The sequence below is a fragment of the Oncorhynchus mykiss genome, chromosome 18 (assembly GCF_013265735.2).
Source record: "Oncorhynchus mykiss isolate Arlee chromosome 18, USDA_OmykA_1.1, whole genome shotgun sequence".
Lineage (NCBI taxonomy): Eukaryota > Metazoa > Chordata > Actinopteri > Salmoniformes > Salmonidae > Oncorhynchus > Oncorhynchus mykiss.
Window position 1 is genome coordinate 28,578,540 of NC_048582.1, and position 24,340 is coordinate 28,602,879.

The 24,340-nt window shown below is 40.9% G+C and overlaps 1 protein-coding gene across 15 annotated transcripts in view; it reads left to right on the plus strand.

Moving 5' to 3' along the window:
• The window catches only part of LOC110495966 (muscleblind-like protein 2a), a 73,729-nt gene extending 57,060 nt beyond the window's left edge, over window positions 1-16,669 (plus strand). For 3 of the 15 annotated variants that reach the window (XM_021571522.2, XM_021571521.2, XM_021571523.2), the window contains exons 6-9: window positions 1,000-1,053; window positions 1,532-1,691; window positions 3,217-3,252; window positions 13,493-16,669. In XM_021571522.2, coding sequence (XP_021427197.2) covers window positions 1,000-1,053; window positions 1,532-1,691; window positions 3,217-3,252; window positions 13,493-13,608 — 366 coding nt within the window. In that variant the 3' untranslated portion in view covers window positions 13,609-16,669. The other 12 variants (XM_021571524.2, XM_021571525.2, XM_021571531.2 and 9 more) reach the window with 7 other exon arrangements.
• Window positions 16,670-24,340: the final 7,671 nt, after the last annotated feature.

The following is a 24,340-nucleotide window of genomic DNA, read 5'->3' on the forward strand; positions in this document are numbered from 1 at the left end:
TTCCAATCAACAAGACATGTGGTCCTTCATTGTCCAATCAACAATACTTGATTCAACAATGATTCTCCATTGTACATTGATCAGAAACTCTCACTTGCTGAGAACATCTAGTCCCTGGTAGCCCATTCCCTTAGCCCCTTGTTTTTTTGTTTTCCCATATCTAAAAGAACTGGATAGGTTTATGCGATGGTGATGGTTCCATCCTAGCCCTCTAATATGTTTCCTATTGCTTTCACCTATCCAGTCCTTTCAGCTCTATGAACACAATAGTAAGGGCTAGAGCAAAGACTAGGGTTTTTCGGTGAGAAATGGTTGTTGCACTCACCTATTCTGTCATGGTGGCCAGTCACACCAAAGCACCAAAAACAGAGCCAACAATATTCCATACAGCAGATAGTGTACAAGTGTGTTTACAGAAGAGGCCGAATCCTACCTTTTTTTAGATCTGTGTACACAACTCAAACTTTCACGTAAATCACGATTTCAAATGGAGATTTATGAAAAATTATGCGCACAGATCTCAAGTTAGGATTTGGCCCAACTGAATGTCAATTGTTTATCAATAATACCCCAACATATGTTGATACATAGATTGATTAGATAACTGATTTACTTGTAAAGACGTAACTAGCTTTACAGAACTAATAAGTGCAATCCAAATAGTTTGTTTACTTCATAAGTGCATTTGAAAATCTTTGTATTTATTAAACTTTTTAACCAAAGGTATAGTAGATGCTTTTTTTGCTTTTGTACTAATTCAGAACTTTAGTGATATGTTTCTTTAAACAAACAGCAAACTATTTTTTGTTTATGTGCATGCCTATTGTTTTGTATGTGGTATACTGCATTCAGATTATTTTGTTTTGTTTTTCCTTCTCACCTATCCACAATGCAATGCTGTCCCCCATGACGCACCTCTGCTTGCTGTTACCTGTATGTTAATACGCTTGACTCCCATTGGCCCACTGCCATCATGTGCTCGCTGCCTGCTATTTAAAGACTCAGTCGACTGCCAAAGCAATGAAGCGACCCCTCGAGGCAACTGTAGAACTGGTACTTTGACCTTTCACCTTTTGCTTTGCATGTAGCTTCTTTAATGTACTGTAGCAACTCACAATAATTTTAATTTGGCTTTTTGCTGTTTTAAATGTCCAAGTATTTTTTATTATGCAATTAATATCCACCAATATGATTATTGTAGTTATTATTTTAGTATGCTTTACATTGATTGATCGTATAACAACAATGAGAATGTTAATTCCCAAGTATCAATTTGTTTGTTACTGTAAATCATTGTTTTATAATTGCCTTGCTAGATATCATGTGTAGTTCCTTTATTGTCCCCATGTGGTTATTTAAACCCAAGTTGCCATTGTGACTTCTCTGTTGTAACTTTGTGCTGTTTTGTAGCTAGTAGCCACAAAAGACCCAGAGAAGCAGTGTGATAGTATAGAGAATAGTCATATGAATGTAGTCATTTTTGAGGCCTCCGCCTCGTTGTATCTAACGTCTCCTCGTCCCTCCTGTACAGGCGTTCCCCCACGGCTGCCTGCAGCCCCTACCAAAGAGACAAGCACTTGAGAAGAGCAACGGGGCCAGCTCGCTCTTTCACCCCAGTATGTTGCACTACCAGCAGGCCTTGGCCAACGCACAGCTGCAGCAGCAGACGGCTTTCTGTGGCTTTCCCACAGGTAGGGAGTACACCTGCCCACAACACATGCACATGTACCTGCACACAGACACGCATGTAGGCACACACACACACACACACACACACACCCCTATACACATTTAGGTACACAGATACACACCCATGTAGCATGTAGACACAAGCTGGATAGAGCTTCCCTAACTTTCCGTTTCCCCATAAAAGCATCAAAGGGCAAAGTTCAAGTATATAACCCTTAAAAGGTTTCACCAGGTGAGCTTGTGAGGAAATGGGATATTCCCCATATTTTCTCCAAAAGTTTGAGGCCAGTCTCTCTTTAAACCAACAGTGTGATCAACCGTTATTCCTCAAGTTGTTATGGGCCCTGTTCAAAGATTGCAATTGGAATTGGCTCGCAAAACTACCTCTAACTTCCTTCATACTGGACGCAGAGACATACAAATGGTATCCATGAGTTCATCTCACTCTGGAGAAGTAAATAAAGGAATTCATTGCCAAAATCCCGAACTATCCCTTTAAGCCTCTTGTGGATGAGACTACCTTCCCCTAATCCCCTATCCCTCCCTACCTACTCCTTTCTTTAGTGTTATCATCCTCCATGGCCTTTACACCCTTCCTCTCCTTTCCCAGTGTAGGAAGCATGTTCAGAATGCTGTGTACACACCACACATGGGTTCAATTAATAACAATTTCTCTTGGAATATTCTAGCTGTGCTTTATTGAACCAAAAGTGCAAACGCTGCCCATCTGGCACTCCAGATCCAACGCATAAAGTAATTTGAAAGAAGACATACTATTTGAACCCAGGTCTGATTCGTTCTCACTGCATGGTTCAAGCATCCAGCCCCTAACCTTCTCTAGCCTGATCCCAGAAATGTGTGTGCCGTCTTGCCAGCTCTTATTGCCATTGTCACACCATGTGTCTGCTGTGACAGAGACCATAGGAGTTGGCAAGATGGCACACACATATCTGAGGCTAATAAACCTCTGACACTTAAAAAGTTTAATTTGTAGTATGTGTGATCTTACCTTCCCACCCCCCCAGAACATATTTTTTTCATGATTTATTTACAGACCAGACTTTTTTTGTTTGTTTTTTTGTTTTGTTGAATTGAACCTTTATTTAACTAGGTAAGTCAGTTAAGACAAATTCTTATTTGCAATGACGGCCTACCCCGGCCAAACTTGGACGACGCTGGGCCAATTGTGCACCGCCCTATGGGACTCCCAATCACGGCCAGATGTGTGGCATAATGTATGGCATAAGACTACAAATGGAGTCAAACTGCACAGTGCATTCATACCAATTGCAGGCTTGTGAAATTTGTTTAAAGGCATGTTGTTTATATAGCTAGCTACCAAAATCTCTAGCCTGGTCCCAGATCTGTTTGTGCTCGCTTGCCAACTCCTATGGTCAATGGCATGCCATACCGTACAAACCGATTTGGAACCAGGCTACAGCCAAAATCTCTGTCTCCTCTTTAACATGTTTTTCTCCTCCCCTTATTAACCCTCTGTTCACTCTCTTCCACTGCATGATCACACAGGGTCAGTCTTGTGCATGACTCCAGCTAGCAGCCTTGGTAGGTTCCTTCCTTTCCCTTTTTCATTCTCACTATGCTTTTAAAGGAATAGGGTGAAGTTGCCCCTAGACTCTGATCTTGGGTCCCCACTAATGTTTAAGGTTAGGATTGGGGGAGGAGAAGCTGATCCTAGATCTGTACCTAGGGGAAACTTCACCATGGAGCCTCTTTAAATTGGGGGGAGAGCGGGAACAGGCCGGGAGATGTAAGCGATTACAGGTGACACAAAGTTCATGGATGTTGTGACACAGTGAGCGGCACGGTTGTAGAACATTGGGCTAGAGTGCATGATTGTTTCTACTGAAAAGCGCCACAAAGTAATGCAAAGTCCTTACATGTCAATTTGAACTCACCTGTAAGAGATGATTCTCAATTAGGATGTAATATATTTTGTTACTTTGCTACTTACTGTCTTCTACCCTAATTATGAAATGTGAAGTGTTATTCTTAACATTATCAGTATTACTAGTATAAAAAAAATGGCATTCCAAATGAATTGTTTGTTGAAAAGTAGATATTGTGCTTTTTACTGTGCTGTGTTGATCCCAGAGAAAAATAGATAGAGGGTGAACACAATTGGTAGAAAAGCTCTCGATCTTGATGGGGCTCTAATTGTTTTCTAGTTAATCTCAATCTTATAATACCACTCATCATATCTCACTCAGTCCTCTGGGAACAACTGATTGTGGGTCCAAATTTCCTTACTTGTGATTGTAATTCAGCTTTTTCTCCTCTTTTTTTTTCTCCCATGCTTTCTCTCGCTTTTGCATTGTGATGCGCACACCTTCCGCTGGGCTAACCTAACGATGGCTCGCCCCTCTGTAATATGCATCATGCCCAAAAACAACAACCAAACAATCAACACCTGTTGCCATTGTTATCACACTGCCTACCTGTTCATTGCTTCCATGCCCCCCCCCCCTTCCTGAAAAAGTACCCATGATGTACAGTGCTACGCCTGCTACTATCTCTGCAACAACAACTCCTGTCACAAGTGTCCCCTACGCAGCAGCAGCACCAGCCAATCAGGTTTGCTCATTTTAAAGCTTTTTCATCCAGTCCCAGAGCTCTAAATAAGTGCTTGATGACCATAGAGCTCATCTTCTATAATTTCAATTGAACTAGTCAATTTCTTTGTGTGCCCTCTATCCAACTCTATGGCTGAGCCCAACCTCCACGTCCTTCAATTAAATTCAAATTGTATTGTCCCAACTCATTCATGCTCTAGTCTGCTACTGTGGTATTGCAATGTCTGCCACAGGTGTCAGAATGTGTTGACTATTATTTCAGAAGACTACTGTACGTTTGTACAAGTATATGTTTAGTAATTTATTGGGCATGTTTCACAATGACCCAGTGAAGCACTTATTCAGAGCTCTCACATTTGCAAATAATAGTTGTTGTCTTGTGTTTCATTAGATGCTAGGTTTTGTTTTGCATGCATGTTGTTTTTCATCCACTTTACGTGGTCGAGTTTCCATCTTCACTTGCGTTAGAAACATACATCACCTGTGTGTTTCGTGACACGCACGCACATACACCACCTAAAAAAACCTAGCCACTCCATCTCCATCCACCATGTTGGCTCCTGTCAGCAAACACAGCTTCACTCTCTGACTTCCTCTTCTGCTTGGCGGTGATGGGTGAGGACGAAAGCCTTGAGGAAAGTGTCGATCCAGGGTGGACATGTCTGCTATATTAGTGTTACAAGAGACAGGAAGGACGTCTCCGGAAAGGCCTAAAATGGCTCCAGATAAGCACAGTTACTAGTTAGACGCATGGCTCTGTGTCAGCAGGGGCCGGGAAGGTGCAGTTTGGTGCGGAAGTCGGGTGACGCGCACACACACACACACACACACACACTACTCCTTTTAAACCTGACAATTACAGCGCACTGCCAGGTGGAGCGCCCTCAGCAAACCAAGCAGTCCTCCCATTAACCCCACTTAGAAAGGCCTTGAGCGGTGGCCACGTTACAGGCTTGATGAGATTTGATTTACATCTGTGGTCAGTGAGCTTTCCCATAAATGTATTGGACGGATGACGTCGATCCATGATCATCAAGACTTCCGGTTGTCGGTGAATCATCATTATTTCACACTGTTCCCTCATTGATTTATATTGAGAGAAAGTGATGGTTGGTTTTCTGTTAGTTTTCACATCATTACACATTCAATCCCAGGCTTTATTTGGTCAAAAAATGGACCAGAAAATACACTCTTACACATACTAGTTCAGAAAGTATTTATACTCCTTGACTTATTCCACATTTTGTTTTTACAGCCTGAATTCAAAATGGATGAAAATGTATTTTTATTTATTTTTGTATGACCAACCACACTAGTATTATTACTAGCACATTACCTATTATTGCTACCTGTAATGTTTTATTATTGTAGGCCTACTATTACGCATATGTCTCTCTACCCTTTTCCTCAAAACTCAGTCCCACTTGCTATTTATCATTCATGACTAGCAATTTCCTTGATATTGTTCTATTTTTGGACCATGACCAGGGAGAAAATCTTTTTAATGATTACCTTCGAATCACCAGGCGGTAAATGTGTTAATATACCAATAAGAAAGAGTAAAAAAAAAAAAACTTAGCTGACCCTATTCTCCTCCTGCTGGCTTTTGCAGATTCTGCCATTATTCTCCTGAAGTTGCCGGTAATGGGCTACACTGACCTTTTTTTCATGTGGAATGCCAATTTATCTTAACATCTCTACCATTCTGCTTGCCAGTTATGGTTTTCATATGCACATTTTCGTGAAACAGTCACTGTCAAAGTCATTGTCTTGGGGTTAATCAAAATTCTATCCGAATCCAAATGAAAATGATAAACTGAAAGTAACTTCTATTGCCATTGCCAACGATGTAAAAATAGCCTACATAAAGCCAACGAATAAAACCATTACAGACTGCAGGTACAAAATATCCCGATTTAAAAAAAATAAAATAATATCCTATAAATCACATTGGCTACAGATGGCCTGACTGCAACTAACTTGAAACATTGTATCAACTATTAACTTGGATTCAGGCTGAAGGTTGCACTAGCTAACTTGAAACATTGTATAAAATATTCTGGGCCCTCAGTTTCCCATGCCAGTGAGCACAGGACAGACACAGTTGTAGGCTATTTGCGCAAGGGATAAGAAGCAGTGCTTGACTTGGGCAGGAGCTCACTGGGGCTGAGTACCGACACCTCACATTTTCTACTGCTTGAGCTCCTGTTCCTTTTATAGAACATTAGCTAAAAGGTATTGTGGATCTCCTAAATATAAAGAGTACCAGCACACAAAATGAGTACCGGAACTTATTTCAGTCGAACTCCAGCACTGATAAGAAGTAATCAGGTAGACCTATTTAATTACGTTTCCACTGAATCAGAGCATGCAATTTTGAGTGATTATTGAAAAGGTAGGGAGCTGGGAAGATTTTTCAAATACATTGAGGAACAATTGTAATTCTCAATGGATGTAAAAACAGACTTTGTTTGCTTGCTGTTTGAGCTCAAGAACACATTACTTTGAGAAGCTCCACAGGTCATTAGTGGTGGTGTGTTAAGCCAATCAGAAATACTATCAGATCCCCAAATGGGCACATGTATATGACTACATTTGCGTGCAGGCCAGGTATTCTTTAGGCCAACTTCTATGTGTGCGCGACCTTACTCTCAACATTGACAGGAGCGGTCCAAACAAGACAATAACTCAATTGAAAAAAATGGGTAAATGGAATGAAATTAAACATAACTTGTTTCTGGCAAGTGTATAATAGGTTGTGATAACGAGAAGACTGGAATAATGATATTGAATGCATTAACAGAAATTACCATAACAAAGTAACAAACATTGTAGATTAGAAATGATAGGAATTAACGGTAAATGTACTACTGGTGATATACAGTACCAGTCAAGTTTGGACACACCTACTTATTCAAGGGTTTTTATTTATTTTTACTATTTTCTACATTGTAGAATAATAGTGAAGACATCAAAACTATATAAGTAAAACATATGGAATCATGTAGTAACCAAAAAAATTGTTAAACAAATCAAACCTTTGCACACTCTTGGCATTCTCTCAACCAGCTTTACCTGGAAAATGCTGAGCACTTGTTGGCTGCTTTTTCTTCACACTGCGGGCCAACCCATCCCAAACAATCTCAATGTTGGGTGATTGTGGAGTCCAGGTCATCTGATGCAGCATTCCATCACTCTCCTTCTTGGTCAAATAGCCCATACACAGCCTGGAGGTGTGTTGGGTTATTGTCCTGTTGAAAAACAAATGATGTGAAATGGCAAATCGCTGCAGAATGCTGTGGGAGCCATGCTGGTTAACTGTGCCTTGAATTCTAAGTAAATCACTGACAGTGTCACCAGCAAAGCGCCCACATACCATCACACTTCCTCCATGCTTCACGGTGGGAACCACACATGAAAAAAATCATCCATTCACCTACTCTGCGTTTCACAAAGACACGGCGGTTGGAACCAAAAATCTCAAATTTGGACTTACCAGACAGACCAAAGGACAGATTTCCACCGGTCTAATGTCCATTCCTCGAGTTTCTTGGCCCAAGCAAGTAATTTCTTCTTATTGCTGTCCTTTAGTAGTGGTTTCTTTGCAGCAATTCGACCATGAAGGCCTGATTCACACAGAACAGTCGGAACAGTTGAGATTAGTGATGCACCGATATGACATATTTGGTTGATATCTGATATTTTCCTTGCCAAAAAAAGTGATACCAATAAGCAATATTTAAAATTTTAGCGGCCTTTTAAACATTCTAGTACAGTTAAATAGTTAAAACACACCCACATGAACGCAGCGGTCTAAGGCACTGCATCTCGGTGCAAGAGGTGTCACTACAGTCCCTGGTTCAAATTCAGGCTGTATCACATCCAGCTGTGATTGGGGTTAGGGTTTTTGTAAATAAGAATTTGTTCTTAACTGACTTGCCTAGTTAAATAAAGGTTACACACACACCACACTGACCAACAAGTTATTTTGTTGGCATTTACGTATGTCCCCATTACCAGTAAAACATCATCAAAACCTGTTTCTTTCACTTACTTGCTGTGCTGTTTTGTTGTTCATTTGTTTAGTCATTTCATTCTCAACCACGATTTCTATGGAACGCCGTTTGGGTCTTTGCGTCAAAGATACTTTAGTAGATAGTTTCTACTGGTCATTGTTTTCAGGCTGGTTGTATTGGTTCTAGCTAGTTATCAAGCTAAAGATAGCTACCCCAAAAGTTGCGGTCGAACAAATTATGCTTTATTTCCAACGCGGCATTGTAAACACATCGTTTGTGGCTGGTGTTTGCAGACTTTTTTTGTACAGCTTTGACAGTGCTACTGTATCTTTTTTGACACGCAAAGACCCAAACGGCGTTCCATAGTATGTATGTCATGAAGCTAATAACAGTGGGACTATTCCTGTGTAACTCCGGTAGGGCAATATCTGACCAATAGCGCACTTGGTAGTGTGTACCTGTGCTCGACCAGTCGGCAAATGCCAACATCACCCACGACAGAGAACAGTTGATGGTCAAGGGCAATGAATACCATTATCTTGGCTTTAATGGATTATGCCCTTTTGAGTTGTCTCGCTGAAATGTTTAAACTCTTTCAAATGACTGCTCGACTTGTTGGCTGCTCGATCCACACAGCAGACATTGTGGGCTAGGTTAGGAATGCTGTGTTGCACGTGTAGAGCAAAATTTGGCGTGACGTTATTACGTCATGTAAATAGGTTATATGCTGTGCACGGTAGCTTTGACATGGATATTTAACATTGGTGTTAAATTATACATCGGGCCAATACTGATGTTGCCATTTTTAGCCGATTCCGATATGTTCACCGATATATCTTGCATCCCTAGTTGAGATGTGTCTGTTACTTGAACTCTGTGAAGCATTTTTTTCGGTTTTGTTGGCATTTACGTATGACCCATAACGCTTGAAGGTTTTTGCAACTGCACATTCAAAGTTCTTGAAATGTTCCGCGTTGACTGACCTTCATGTCTTAAAGTATTGATGGACTGTCATTTTTCTTTGCTTATTAGTTGTTTTTGCCATAAAATTAACTTGGCAGGGATGCAAACCTTTCGGCGAAATTCGCCGTTTTGAATCCAAAATAGGTGGCCTACGTGATTCGTATGCAAACTGCTTGCTTTCACATTAACCACTTTTTATTTTACACAAAGTGACTGATCATGTGGATCATATTCTTTGTTGTTTAATTAGTTAAAAAACCTGGGGGGGAAGAGAGAGAGAATATTCAGACAGGACACTGGATAAGACATGAGAAATACTCCAGACATAATAGACTGTCCCTAGTCCCCTGACACACAAACTATTGAAGCATAAATACTTGGAGGCTGAGACAGGATGGGTCGGGAGACACTGTGGCCCTGTCCATAGATGCCCCCGGACAGGGCCAAACAGGCAGAATATAACCCAACTCACTTTGCTAAGGCACAGCCCCCACCACTAGAGGGATATCTTCAACCACTAACCTACTACCCTGAGACAAGGCCGAGTATAGCCCACGAAGACCTCCCCCACGGCACAAACCCAAGGGGGGCGCCAACCCGGACAGGAAGATCACGTCAGTGACTCAACCCACTCAAGTGACGCACCCCTTCTTTGGGACGGCATGGAAGAGCACCAGTAAGCCAGTGACTCAGCCCCGTAATAGGGTTAGAGGCAGAGAATCCCAGTGGAGCGAGGGTTTCCGGCCAGGCAGAGAGAGCAAGGGCGGTTCGTTGCTCCAGTGCCTTTCCGGTCACCCTCACACCCCTTTTCCAGACTACAGTCAATCATAGGACCTACTGAAGAGATGAGCCTTCAATAAAGACAAAGGTTGAGAATGAGTCTGCGTCTCTCACATGGATAGGCAGACCATTCCATAAAAATGGAGCTCAATAGGAGAAAGCCCGGTCTCCAGCTGTTTGCTTAGAAGTTCTAGGGACAGTAAGGAGGCCTGCGTCTTGTGACCATAGCGTACTTGTAGGTATGTACGGCAGGACTAAATTGGAAAGATGGGTAGGAGCAAGCCCATGTAATGCTTTGTAGGTTAGCAGTAAAACCTTGAAATCAGCCCTAGCCTTGACAGGAAGCCAGTGTAGAGAGGCTAGCACTGGAGTAATATGATCAAATGTTTTGGTTCTAGTCAGGATTCTAGCAGACGTATTTAGCACTAACTGAAGTTTTTAGTGCTTTATCCGGGAAGCCGGAAAGTAGAGCATTGCAGTAGTCTAATCTAGAAGTGACAAATCATGGATAGATTTTTCTGCATCATTTTTGGACAGAAGGTTTCTGACTTGGTCTTTTACCAAAAATACCACCCCTACCTAACTGATTGGCTCAAACGCATTAAGAAGGAAAGAAATTCCACAAATTAACTTTTTAACAAGGCACACCTGTTTATTGAAATGCATTGCAGGTGACTACCTCATGAAGCTGGTTGAGAGAATGCCAAGAGTGTGCAAAGCTGTCAAGGCAAAGGGTGGCTATTTGAAGAATCTCAAATATAAAATATATTTTGATTTTGTTTAACACTTTTTTTGGTTACTACATGATTCCATGTGTGCTATTTCATAGTTTTGATGTCTACACTATTGTTGTACAATGAGTAGGTGTTTTAAATATTTTGACCGGTAGTGTATATTTGTTACCTCTCGACCAACAGCCTAACTACCAAACAATCGACAGGTCGACTAATTGGCGTCAGCCCCACAGACAATAGTCTTGATCATAAGTACCTGCAGGTCAAGCCTCTCACTGCCCTGACACGGATGTGGGGGCGCCCTCTTCTGGCTGAATTGGGAAATACACCGAGATACACTAGTGGTGGTTTTGTCACATTGGTTAGAATAAGTAGTTAGAGTAAACATTGGTTCACATATCTGCAGGATGATTGTACAATGTCTGCTGTCTGCAGTAAGGATTTATGTAAAGTTCCATCCGAAGCACAAAAAAACAAACAGTGCAATCAGTGTCACACACATTTTATTCCAACAACATATTCTGATGTTTGCTTTTATTTTATTGTCAGTCAGGCATCCACCCCTGACCTGTCATTTCCTTTTTTCTGTCTATCATGGCCCATTCACTCACTCCAAATGACTGATTATCTGATTTGCTGTTGTTACTGCTGTCCTCATCAGTGACGTCTGTGTATTCCATTTCCAAGCATGCAAGCATCTCCACCCTTGAACACTTATGATCATTTTTCATGCATTCATTACACATGTTCAGTGTGCATGTACAGGTGATTAGAACGCTTGTCATGGTCATTCAGGCAGTTTGCCAGTTAACTGTGCCAGTGTGTGAAGTGACCTTTTGCCTTTGCTAGCATTGGCCTGTAACGCATGGAAATAAAATGCCTAAAAGGGGGAAAAATCATTATATTTCAATGCTGTAGCTGGTACAACACATCATTGTGGTCCTCTATGCATCAGCCAGCTCATCTACTGTATCGGTCTGCTTTCTGAGGCCTTTCACTGCCATGATAAGCCAATAATTTGCTTTCTGTGGCCCTGTCCAAAAACGTCCCCTAGACCCTACCACCTAAACAGTTGACCTATTTTGTATATTTGAAAGAATTGGATAGGTGTAGCTCGACCTTTTCCTCTTATATTACTTACACCCATCTAGTATTCTTGGATCTACGCAAGTGCCTGGGGGGGTGGAGGCAAGTAAGCAACTAGGAGCCAACGGGGCATCACACAACATCAATATAACATTCAGCTTTTTTTTTTTCTTCAAGTCAAATGACTCCACTCGTGTCATTAAAAGGACTTGTTATGAGCTTGCAGGATCGACATTGCATACACACGCTATATATACAAAGTATGTGCACACCCCTTCAAATGAGTGGATTTGGCTATTTCCGCCACACCCTTTGCTGACAAGTGTATAAAATCAAGCACACAGCCATGTAATCTCCATAGACAAACATTGGCATTAGAATGGCCTTACTGAAGAGCTCAGTGACTTTTCATAGGATGCCATCTTTCCAACAAGTAAGTTTGTCAAATTTCTGCTCTGTTAGTTGCCCTGATCAACTGGAAGTGCTGTTATTGTGAAGTGGAACGTCTTGGAGCCATTCAGGCTATTCAAGCTCACAGAACCGTCTCTCCTCGGTTGCACCCGTCACTACCAAGTTCCAAATTGCCTCTGGAAGCAATGTCAGCACAGGAACTATTCGTCTGGAGCTTCATGAACTGGGTTTCCATGGCCGAGCTGCCTCACTCAAGCCTAAGATCACCATGCACAATGCCAAGTGTCAGTTGGAGTAGTGTAATGCTCGCCGCCATTGGACTAATCTGGTTTTAATTATCCCAGTAAAATGCTACCTGCCAAATACATAGTGCCAACTGTAAAGTTTGGTGGAGGAGGAATAATTGTCTGGGGCAGTTTTCATGGTTCGGGCTAGGCCCCTTAGTTCCAGTGAAGGGAGATCTTAACGCTACAACACCATGACATTCTAGACGATTCTGTGCTTCCAACTTTGTGGCAACAGTTTGGGGAAGGCCCTTTCCTGTTTCAGCATGACAATCTGTCTCTTGCTCAATCTTTCCTGGATTCCTTGCATCCTCTCTACTCGCATTGGAGAAAGTCAGAGGAAACTTGCACGAAGCGAGGTCCATACAGAAATGGTTTGTCGAGATCAGTGTGACCTCAACCCCATCAAACACCTTTGGGATGTTAAAGGTGTTCGATGGAACGCGGACTGCAAAGCCAGGCCTAATCGCCCAACATCCGTGCCTGACCTCACCAATGCTCTTGTGGCTGAATGCTGCGGGGACTTGCTTCCAATGTTCCAACATCTATTGGAAAGCCTTCCCAGAAGAGTGGGGGCTGTTGTAGCAGCAATTGGGGGGACCAACTCAATATTAATGTCCATGATTTTGGAATGAGATGTTCGACTAGCAGGTGTCCACTTACTTTGTCATGTAGTGTATGTTAGGGATTGGCTTTTTAGCCACCCTATGAAGACAATCTGTCTCTTGCTCAATCTTTCCTGGATTCCTTGCATCCTCTACTCGCATTGGAGAAAGTCAGAGGAAACTTGGTTCTTCTCCAATATGGTTGAGAAGAAGGTGAGGGGATCAGATGTGAGGAATCACGGAAAGATTAAATGAGATGGAGCCTATCAGTTGAAAAGGTTTAGGCAATGAACTGATGGTTTTGTTCTCCATTTTTCTTCACCTCTCCCACAGATCATCCTGAAGTAACTGTCAGGAAGGAAATGCAGTGTCAAGAAGCTGCACTGCCAAGCCCAAAACAGCCCTTTTTCTGTACATACTACCTTCCCCTTCAACAACCTGCATGCTAAGAGTGTAATACTACCAATTAACCATAAGACTTGAGTGCTGGTGTAAGATGATACACACAACAAAAATATGTAAATGTATTGCTAGGAAACTATTGCCATGAAAATTATGACAAAAAAGAATATGTACTGAACTACATACACTTAGTGGAGAGTTGGTGATGAGTTCATTTTAACGATTGTTTTCTCTGTTAAAGTAATATGGGTCCTTTTTTATATTTTGTTTTCAAAACAGAACCTCGATCTGCACAAATGTTCACCCTTTGAAAACACTCTTATTTGCACTATAAGAGAACTAGTGCTTATTGTCAAAAGTGCTTCATTGTTTTAAACAGGAGAGTCACAGAGAAGCCCCTGGTTGCAACTGGCGCTCCAGATCAAGCTAGAAGGGATTGTTTTACTTTTTGTTTGTTCTAATTATTTTAAAAAGACAAATGTTAGGAAAGAAGACATGCTTACTCAATGACTGTCCTCTTAATGATGGTTTGAACGTGTGCCCCCACCCCATCACCACCACCCCTTTAAAATGGTGTGGTATGCACTCCATATGAACCATTTGCCAACATTTAATCTCTGGAAAACCAACGGCTTGCCAAACGAAAGTCATCGCGACTGACAGACTAACGGACAGAAGCGATTGGAGTCGATCTGCAAGGGAACAGACGTGGAACAGCTTCGTGGCCAAAACGTGCGGTCGGGCCTCGTTTTTGTGCACGTCTGGGGAAAAAAGAACCTAGAATATCGATTTCTTCTCCTTCGTTAAATTTCAGTTTTACTTTTGGATGGGTGCTGACATTTGGGTTGTGTGTGTGTGTGTGTGTGTGTGAGAGGTTGGGTGGGAGACTCAGAGGGGTTGGTGTTGGGGAGAGTTATACCTGGCATCAGGGAGTGCTACTAGCCTATATTGCCCCGGTTTGTGTGCCACGGGCTTAACAAAAGCTTGCGGGTGGCCGAAAGCATACAGCGGGAGAGAGCCTCAGCCTGATGGGCCAAGCCATGGATTCTGCCAGCAGACTGGAACAGACCGACTCGACTGTAAGTCCACCAGAGGCCCCAAAGTCAAGACCACAGGGACGAGGCCTTTTGGGGAGTGGGGCTAGAAGGAGGGATAAGGGTGAGATCGGCGAGGGGTGAAACAAGTGCTACGACTCAAAAAGGTGCATTCAAAGATGCTAGTCATCGTCGTGTGATGACGTGAAGTCATTGACTGGAGGGCTATCTGTGACTGTCAGTCGTCACCCTGCTATCACCGAGAATCCTGTTTCTATTTGAGAAAAACTGTAGAAGTGCCTAAAAATCCTTTAACTTTAAAACAAGCATCTGGAGATACATACTTTGTCAAAGAAAAAATAAGAATATATTAAAGGATGGTTCAAGCAAAGTTCCCAATAGTATGTTGACCTATTTAGAGAAAAGACAATTCACTTTTCATGCAGAGGCCATGGTTAAAGCAGTACCCTAGTGTTATTGTAAACATATATTTAACACAACAAAAAATAACTTTCTGAATAGAATATATATATATAAACTAACCAAGATAGCTTGGTAGAATGTTTGTTAAACATTTCATGATGTAATATTTTGTTCTTACCATAGGTTTTTAGTAGTTTATATTGAAAAAAGTGATTGAGAATACAGGAAATTGTGACTTATGTGTAATGTATGTAACATGTTTCTTACTTTGAGAGTTTATAATCATGGTTGTAGCAGCAATGTATTCACATTTATTTCAATTTGTTTTATGATGTTAAGCATCAAGATAAGTGTGTCACCAGAACAGTCTGTTATTTTATGCCATGATATAGTTAATTGTGTACTAGCATTGTTTTAAACCAACCTCCACATTATTACCTAATGGTTTATGAGATGTATGTATTTCAACTCTAAATCACACTTCTCGACACTACACAACCAATTATTTTCCTTGTGTATGTGTGTTCAACAAAAAGGATCAGAATCATGACATTTTCATGGCGCTTGATCAACAGACAATCCACAACGAGACACCTTTGGTTAAAAAATAATAAGGCACTGGTCTTAGTATTTCGTTTTTTGTTTATTTTTGTTCACTTTCACTGAGATTTTCTTCTAAGAAGTTACAGTTTTAATGTAATCTTTGGTGGAAGGTGAACGAAGGTATTTTTTTGGGTAACTTATCGTATTTTAATGTTTTGTCAAATGAGTCAGAATGATGTAACCTATTCTATTTTGAAATGAATGTAATTTATTGCGCTGTGCATACCTACAAGGTCGTCTCTCTTTGGTCAGCCAATGAGATGCAGATCTGAAGCAAGGGGGTGGAGTCTTAAAAAGCCACCAATAGAAAGCTACTGGAGCTCCCTTGTCTTGTCATCAACACAGTTCATCGCATTACAGTAATGAACAAGGCTTTAGAATTGCTTATTGTTCAACAAAAAAAAAGAAAATAAGAATGTTAATTGTATAGGTGAAATTTTACCAAAAAAATGATTTAAATATGTACTTTTCACTCTAGTATTTCATGATATTAAGTTGTTGCTGTGGCAACATAAAGTTGCAATTACTAGAGTTCTGTATTTTTGTAAATTATGTAATCATTAAGTTGACTTTTTTTTCTAGAACACTGCACACAACACTAGATTGTAAAGCAGATTTCAACATTTCTTATTTGTCATGATTATGACAATTTTCCTTAGCAGCCTCTAAAGGTGTAACTTTAACACTTAAGATGTAATAGATAAAGTTACCAATGTTATTTAGAATGAAATTATAACAAATTATCTATTAATTGAATAGTTAAGATGTACAACTTTTCCCCTGAGAAAGGACCACTGGTTTCATGCACACCAATGGAAAAATATTTATGAATGTAGTTTGTTAAATTGTTTATCATCAGTTAAGGATTGCACTTCTTCCGGTAAAGTAAAACATTTCATTATTACCGATGCCATACCTAATGAAATTTGCAAAGTTACTATACACCAGTAATTCTATATAATAGTCACTACCTGTTTGTATCAGAGAAATAACCTTTGAGCATCTTGCATGGAAAAAAGTTTTTATTAATAAACAATAATTTACTGAATGTTTCTAGTTATACTGAAAAACACAAAAGATAGTCTGCACATGAGACAAAAATCCAAGTTGTTCTTGGATTGAAATTAAATGGGTTGACATTGACTGACTTGATGGTAAGAGAAAAATATATAAGCACTTGGGTCAGCTGAGCAGACAGCTTATCCAAACACTTTGCCTTATCGTTAGTCCATCGTGCTTAAGGTTTTATGTTCCAGAGCTGTTAAAAAAACTTTTGAAGGCTATAAACTAGTCTCTACTGAAGACTTTTGCGTTTATATATATATATATATATATATATATATACACACACACACACACAGACTAAAAGTTTGGAGTAACTTAGAAATGTTCTTGTTTTTGAAAGAAGAAAAAGAGTGGGAGGCCCCGGTGCACAACTGAGAAAGAGGACAAGTACATTCGTGTCTAGTTTGAAAAACAGACGCCTCACAAGTCCTCAACTGGCAGCTTCATTAAATAGAACCCACAAAACACCAGCCTCAAAGTCAACAGTTTTAAAGGCGACTCCGGAATGCTGGACTTCTAGGCAGAGTTCCTCTGTCCAGTGTCTGTTATTTTGCTCATCTTCATCTTTCCTTTTTATTGGCCAGTCAGATATGGCTTTTTCTTTGCAACTCTGCCTAGAAGGCCAGCATCCCGGAGTTGCCTCTTCACTGTTGACGGTAAGACTGGGGTTTTGCGGGTACTATTTAATGAAGCTGCCAGTTGAGGACTTGAGGCATCTGTTTCTCAAACTAGACACACTAATGTTCTTGTCCTCATGCTCAGTTGTACACTGGGGCCTCCCACTCCTCTTTCTATTCTGGTTAGAGACAGTTTGTGCTGTTCTGTGAAGGGAGTAGTACACAGCGTTGTACGAGATCTTCAGTTTCTTGGAAATTTCTCACATGTAATAGCCTTCATTTCTCAGAACAGGAATAGACTGACGAGTTTCAGAAGAAGGTCTTTGTTTCTGGCAATTTTGAGCCTGTAATCGAACCCACAAATGCTGATGCTCCAGATACACAACAAGTCTAAAGAAGGCCAGTTGTATTGCTTCTTTAATCAGAACAACAGTTTTCAGCTGTGCTAATATAATTGCAAAAGGGTTTTCTAATGATCAATTAGCCTTTAAAATTATAAACTTGGATTAGCTAACAACGTGCCATTGGAACACATGTTCCATGTATGTAATAATGTAATATGCCTATGTAGATATTCCATAAAAAGAAGTCATTTACAACAATGTCTACACTGTATTTCTGATCAATTTTATGTTATTTTAATGGACAAAAAAATGTGTTTTTCTTTCAAAAACAAGGACATTTCTAAGACCCCAAACTTTTGAACTGTTGTGTGTGTGTGTATGTACATATATATATATAACGCTAAAAACTTTACTATTTTTATTCATACACAAATTATATATCGTTTTAAGTTTAGTATTTTTGGGCGTTTTTAAAAGGTGAGGTCAAAAGGATCAACTGCTGTACAGAAAGCAGTCGTGTCCTAAGCCCCATTTAGAATACTTTAATAACACACCCTTCCTTACTTACTGATCTAACACAATTTGTTAAATTTAAGCAACAGTTCTATCATATGGCTTTCTCTAATCCAGCCATGGCAGATTAGGTATTTCTTCAAGGAAGGGGGAAAGCAATGATGCATTTTGTTAAAGTATTGGAACAGGGCCCTATTCTGTCCTTGTAGAGAGCTTGACGATGAGGGTTGTGGCCGTCATGCTATGCTGAATGGTCCCTAAAAGGACTTCAGCCAGGGTCGTATTCACAAGGAAGCAAATGTGCTGAAACGGGAAGGGGCTAACTGAACTTGTCCAATAAGAAACGCTTGTTTTTGTTTAATGTTGCAAAACGTTTCGCTACGGTGTTCACTATTGAATATTACCCAGGTAATGAATTGAGACTGCTTTGTCATCAGAAATGCAGTATCCCATCTACTTTACAAAAAATATATATAGAGAAAAAGACAAGACTCATTGGTTTATTAGTTTTGATGTAACCATTTTTCTGTTTTCTTTGTGAGTATAGTTTGTGCTATTTTATGTTACAGCAAGATAGTGTAAAATCTATTGAAATAAAGAAAGAAAAAATGGAAATGATGTTTGTTGAAATTACCTTATTTACATGAATAATGACTGGGTTGTCTTACTTGCCTTAGTTGAAAGTCCTGACTGTATGTCGCTCTGGACAAGTGTCTGCTAATGGACAAAATGTAAAAATGAATAATGCTCTTATGGACATGGTGAATGACAGACATGCTTCAACAGGGTTCCCCAACTGGTGGCCCATTGGCCGAATTTGGCCCACGGATGATTTTATGTCCAACCAGCGGAGGGGTGAAATTTTAACTTTTCTAAGTAAACATTTACATTTATTTTTTATGTTTTATTGCTGGACATAAAACAAAGTACAGCAAATCAGCTCCAAGTGATAAAAATTGTGGAAATCTGTTCCAAAGTATCCCTTTACATCCGTCCCCTCGTCCGACCTGGGCGCGAACCAGGGACGCTCTGCACACGTCAACAGTCACCTGCGGCTCTGGCAGAGCAAGGGGAACCACTACTTCAAGGTCGTCACTGATTGAAACGCCACTAGCGCGCACCACGGCTAACAAGCTAGCCATTTCACATCAGCAACACTCACGCCCCTTTTGAACTCCTCCTGTAGGCATAGCGCATTGGAGTAGGATGATATTGCATTGACAGGCACAACTCAGGCCCGTACTCGACACAGACCGATCAGAGGTGCAGTAGGCCTATAAGCAACAATGAAGGAGTGGTTGCTTCCAATAAAAGCACATGTGCATTTCTACCCATCAGTAGAAAGAGCTTTCTCATGTCTTAAAAGGGAAGTGTTGTATTTTGAGACATGATTTAATAAGCTACACTACCGTTCAAAAGTTTGGGGTCACTTAGAAATGTCCTTGGTTTTAAAAGAAAAGCACATTTTTTGCCCATTAAAATAACATAAAATGAATCAGAAATACAGTGTAGACATTGTTAATGTTGTAAATGACTATTGTAGCTGGAAATGGCTGACTTTTTAAATGGAATATCTACATATGCGTAGAGAGGCCCATTGTCAGCAACCATCACTCCTGTGTTTCAATGGCACGTTGTGTGACCTAATCCAAGTTTGTCATTTTAAAAGGCAAATTGATCATTAGAAAACCCTTTTGAAATGATGTTAGCACAGCTGAAAACTGTTGTTCTGATTAAATAAGCAATAAAACTGGCCTTTACACTTGTTGAGTGTCTGGAGCATCAGCGAGTTTGAATACAGGCTCAGAATGGCCAGAAACAAAATACTTTCTTCTGAAACTCGTCAGTCTATTCTTGGTCTGAGAAATGAAGGCTATTCCATGTGAGAAATTGCCAAGAAACTGAATATCTCGTACAACGCTGACCCCGGCTTTTAATCAGGGCAAGGCGACTGGAAACCAGACCAAATACAAACAGTGTAGATATTCCCTCCGCAAGGCAATCAAACAAGCTAAGCGTCAGTATAGAGACAAAGTAGAGTCGCAATTCAACGACGAGCTGGCTGGTGTTTTTACGGACATATTAAATCAATCCTTATCCCAGTCTGCTGTTCCCACATGCTTCAAGATGTCCACCATTGTTCCTGTTCCCAAGAAAGCTAAGGTAAAGGAGCTAAATGACTCGCTCCGTAGCACTCACTTCCGTCATCATGAAGTGCTTTGAGAGACTAGTCAAGGACCATATCACCTCCACCCTACCTGACACCCTAGACCCACTTCAATTTGCGTACTGCCCCAATAGATCCACAGACAACGCAATCACACTGCACACTGCCCTAACCCATCTGGACAAGAGGAATACCTATGTAAGAAAGCTGTTCATCGACTACAGCTCAGCATTTAACACCATAGTACCCTCCAAACTCGTCAATAAGTTTGACCCCGCCCTGTGCAACTGGGTCCTGGACTTCCTGACGGGCCGCCCCCAGGTGGTGAGGGTAGGAAACAACATCTCCACCACACTAATCCTCAACACTGGGGCCCCACAAGGGTGCGTTCTCAGCCCTCTCCTGTACTCCCTGTTCACCCATGAATGTGGCCATGCACGCCTCCAACTCAATCATCAAGTTTGCAGACGACACTACAGTGGTAGGCTTGATTACCAACAACGACGAGACGGCCTACAGGGAGGAGATGAGGAACCTCTGAGTCTGGTGTCAGGAAAATAACCTCACACTCAATGTCAATAAAACAAAGGAGATTATCGTGGACTTCAGGAAAGCAGAGGGAGCAGCCCCCTATCCACATCGAAGAGACAGTAGTGGAGAAGGTGGAAAGTTTTACATTCCTCGGCTTACACATCACGGACAAACTGAATTGGTCCACCCACACAGACAGTGTGGTGAAGAAGGCGCAGCAGCGCCTCTTCAACCTCAGGAGGCTGAAGAAATTCGGCTTGTCACCAAAAACACTCTCAAACTTTTACAGATGCACAATCGAGAGCATCCTGTCGGGCTGTATCACCGCCTGGTACGGCAACTGCTCCGCCCACAACCGTAAGGCTCTCCAGAGGGTAGTGAGGTCTGCACAACACATCACCGTGGGCAAACTACCTGCCCTCCAGGACACCTACAGCACCCAATGTCACAGGAAGGCCAAAAAGATCATCATGGACAACATCCACCCGAGCCACTACCTGTTTACCCCGCTATCATCCAGAAGGCGAGGTCAGTACAGGTGCATCAAAGCTGGGAACGAGAGACTGTTAAACAACTTCTATCTCAAGTCCATCAGACTGTTAAACAGCCATCACTAACATTGAGTGGCTGCTGCCAACATACTGACTCATCTCTAGCCACTTTAATAATAAAAAATTGGATGTAATAATTGTATCACTAGCCACTTTAAATATTGTTTACATACCCTACATTACTTCTCATATGTATATACTGTACTTTATACCATCTACTGCATCTTGCCTATGCCGATTGGCCATCGCTCATCCATATGTTTTTATGTACATATTCTTATTCATTCCTTTACACCTGTGTGTATAAGGTAGTTTTTGTGAAATTGTTAGATTACTTGTTAGATATTACTGCATGGTCAGAAATAGAAGCACAAGCGTTTCGCTACACTCACATTAACATCTGCTAACCATGCGTATGTGACAAATCAAATTTGATTTGAAGAACATTCGTGAGACGCAGAAAAAAATGAAAAGATGCTGGATGAGTGCTTGACGCCATCTCACAAGCATGGTGGAGGAAATGTGATGGTCTGGGGGTGCTTTGGTGGTTGTAAAGTGGGAGATTTGTACAGGGTAAAGGGGATATTGAAGAAGGAAGGCTATCACTCCATTTTGTAATGCCATGCCATACCCTGTGGACGGCGCTTAATTGGAGCCAATTTCCTCCTACAACAGGACAATGACCCAAAGCACAGCTCCAAACTATGCAATAACTATTTAGGTAGAAAGCAGTCAGCTGGTATTCTGTCTATAATGAAGTGGCCAGCACAGTCACCGGATCTCAACCCTATTGAGCTGTTGTGGGAGCAGCTTGACTGTATGGTACGTAAGAAGTGCTCATCAAGCCAATCCAACTTGTGGGAGGTGCTTCAGGAATCATGGGGTGAAATCTCTTCAGATTACCTCAACAAATTGACAACTAGAATGCCAAAGGTCTGCAAGGCTGTAATTGCTGCAAATGGAGGAATCTTTGACGAAAGCAAAGTTTGAAAGACAAATAATGATTTCAATTGAAATAATTGTATTAACTCATTACATGTCTGTTTTCATGGAAAACAAGGACATTTCTAAGTGACTCAAACTTTTGAACGTTAATGTATATATTATTAATATTTTATTAAGTGTTGAAATGATGACCCTATCCTCAGTAGCCTTCCAGCAGGCTATTGGGAAACATAAGCACTTATAACCTCGAAATGGTCTCGCTATTCATGTTGAACAAATTACTCTGTTAATTTGAACTAAGCAAGCTGCTAAATCATTCTGTTTACATCTTTCCTACATCTTGTCTAGGCCACTGTAAACTATCTGAAATTAGGTGTAGGCCTATAGGCTAACTGACTTTATCTAAGCAAACCATGGCAAATTTGAATTAAAGGATGAATCCAAATTTGAGATTTTTTGTTCCAACCATCGTGTCTTTGTGAGACGCAGAGTAGGTGAACGGATGATCTCTGCATGTGTGGTTCCCACAGTGAAGCATGGAGGAGGAGGTGTGATGGTGCTTTGCTGGTGACACTGACAGTGATTTATTGAGAATTCAATGCACCCTTAACCAGCATGGTTAAAACAGCATTCTGTAGCGATACGCCATCCCATCTGGTTTGAGCTTAGTGGGACTATCATTTGTTTTTCAACAGGACAATGACCCAACACACCTCCAGGCTGTGTAAGGGCTATTTGCCCAAGGGTGATGGAGTGCTTTATCAGATGATCTGGCCTCCACAATCACCTGACCTCAACCCAATTGCGATGGTTTGGGATAAGTTGGATTGCAGAGTGAAGGAAATGCAGCCAATAAGTGCTCAGCACTGGGGAACTCCTTCAAAACTGTTCCATTCCAGGTGTAGCTGGTTGAGAGAATGCCAAGAGTGTGCAAAGCTGTCATCAAGGCAAAGGGTGGCTACTTTGGAGAATCTCCAATATATTTTGTTTTGTTTAACACTGTTACTACATGATTCCTAGTGTTATTTCATAGTTTTGAAAATATTAAAAATAAAGAAAACCCTGGAATGAGTAGGGGTGTCCAAACTTTTGACTGGTACTGCATTCAAATTCCTTTATAACACATGTCATAGCTCGCAATTATTATTTTTAGGAAAACCTCATTTAGCTTCTAACGTCGTTACAAGTTACTACGATATTCCTTCTTAATTTGCTCGATAACGTCATGGAAAAAGGGCTTATTGTATAAATATGGCAACTCGTCTCTTGCTGTGAAAATAATTTTGGGGATACTTTTTAGGCCATTTGTGCAGGTTGAGTGGTCATTGGACTAGACATTTTTGCTTAGACCTGGCAACCCTGATGGAAACTTTAGGCCAAACCCCTCCCTTCCGCTAATTTCACTCGTGTTTATCATGGCCAAAAGGAAATGCATTCGCTCCAATCCTGATTCGTCCAAATAATCAATGATGAAAACCCAAAACCAGGAAGAACTGCTGCTCGTAATCACAGCCAGTGTATTTGGAAATAATTCAGACCTCTTGACTTTTTCCACATTTTTTTACTTTACAGGCTTATTCTAAAATGAATTACAATTTTTTTTGTGTAAATGTATTCAAAATAAGAAACAGAAATACCTTATTTACATAAGTATTCAGACCTTTTGCTATGAGACTCAAAATTGAGCTCATGTGCATCCTGTTTCCATTGATCATCCCTGAGATGTTTCTACAACTTGATTGGAATCCACCTGTGGTAAATTCAAAGGCACACACACCAGTCTACATAAGTTCCCACAGTTGACATTGCATGTTAGACCAAAAACTAAGCCATGAGGTCGAAGGAATTGTCCATAGACCTCCGAGACAGGATTGTGTCGAGGTACAGATCTGGGGAAGGGTAACAAAACATTTCTGCATCATTGAAGGTCCCCAAGAACACAATGGCCTCCATCATTCTTAAATGGAAGAAGTTTGAAACCACCAA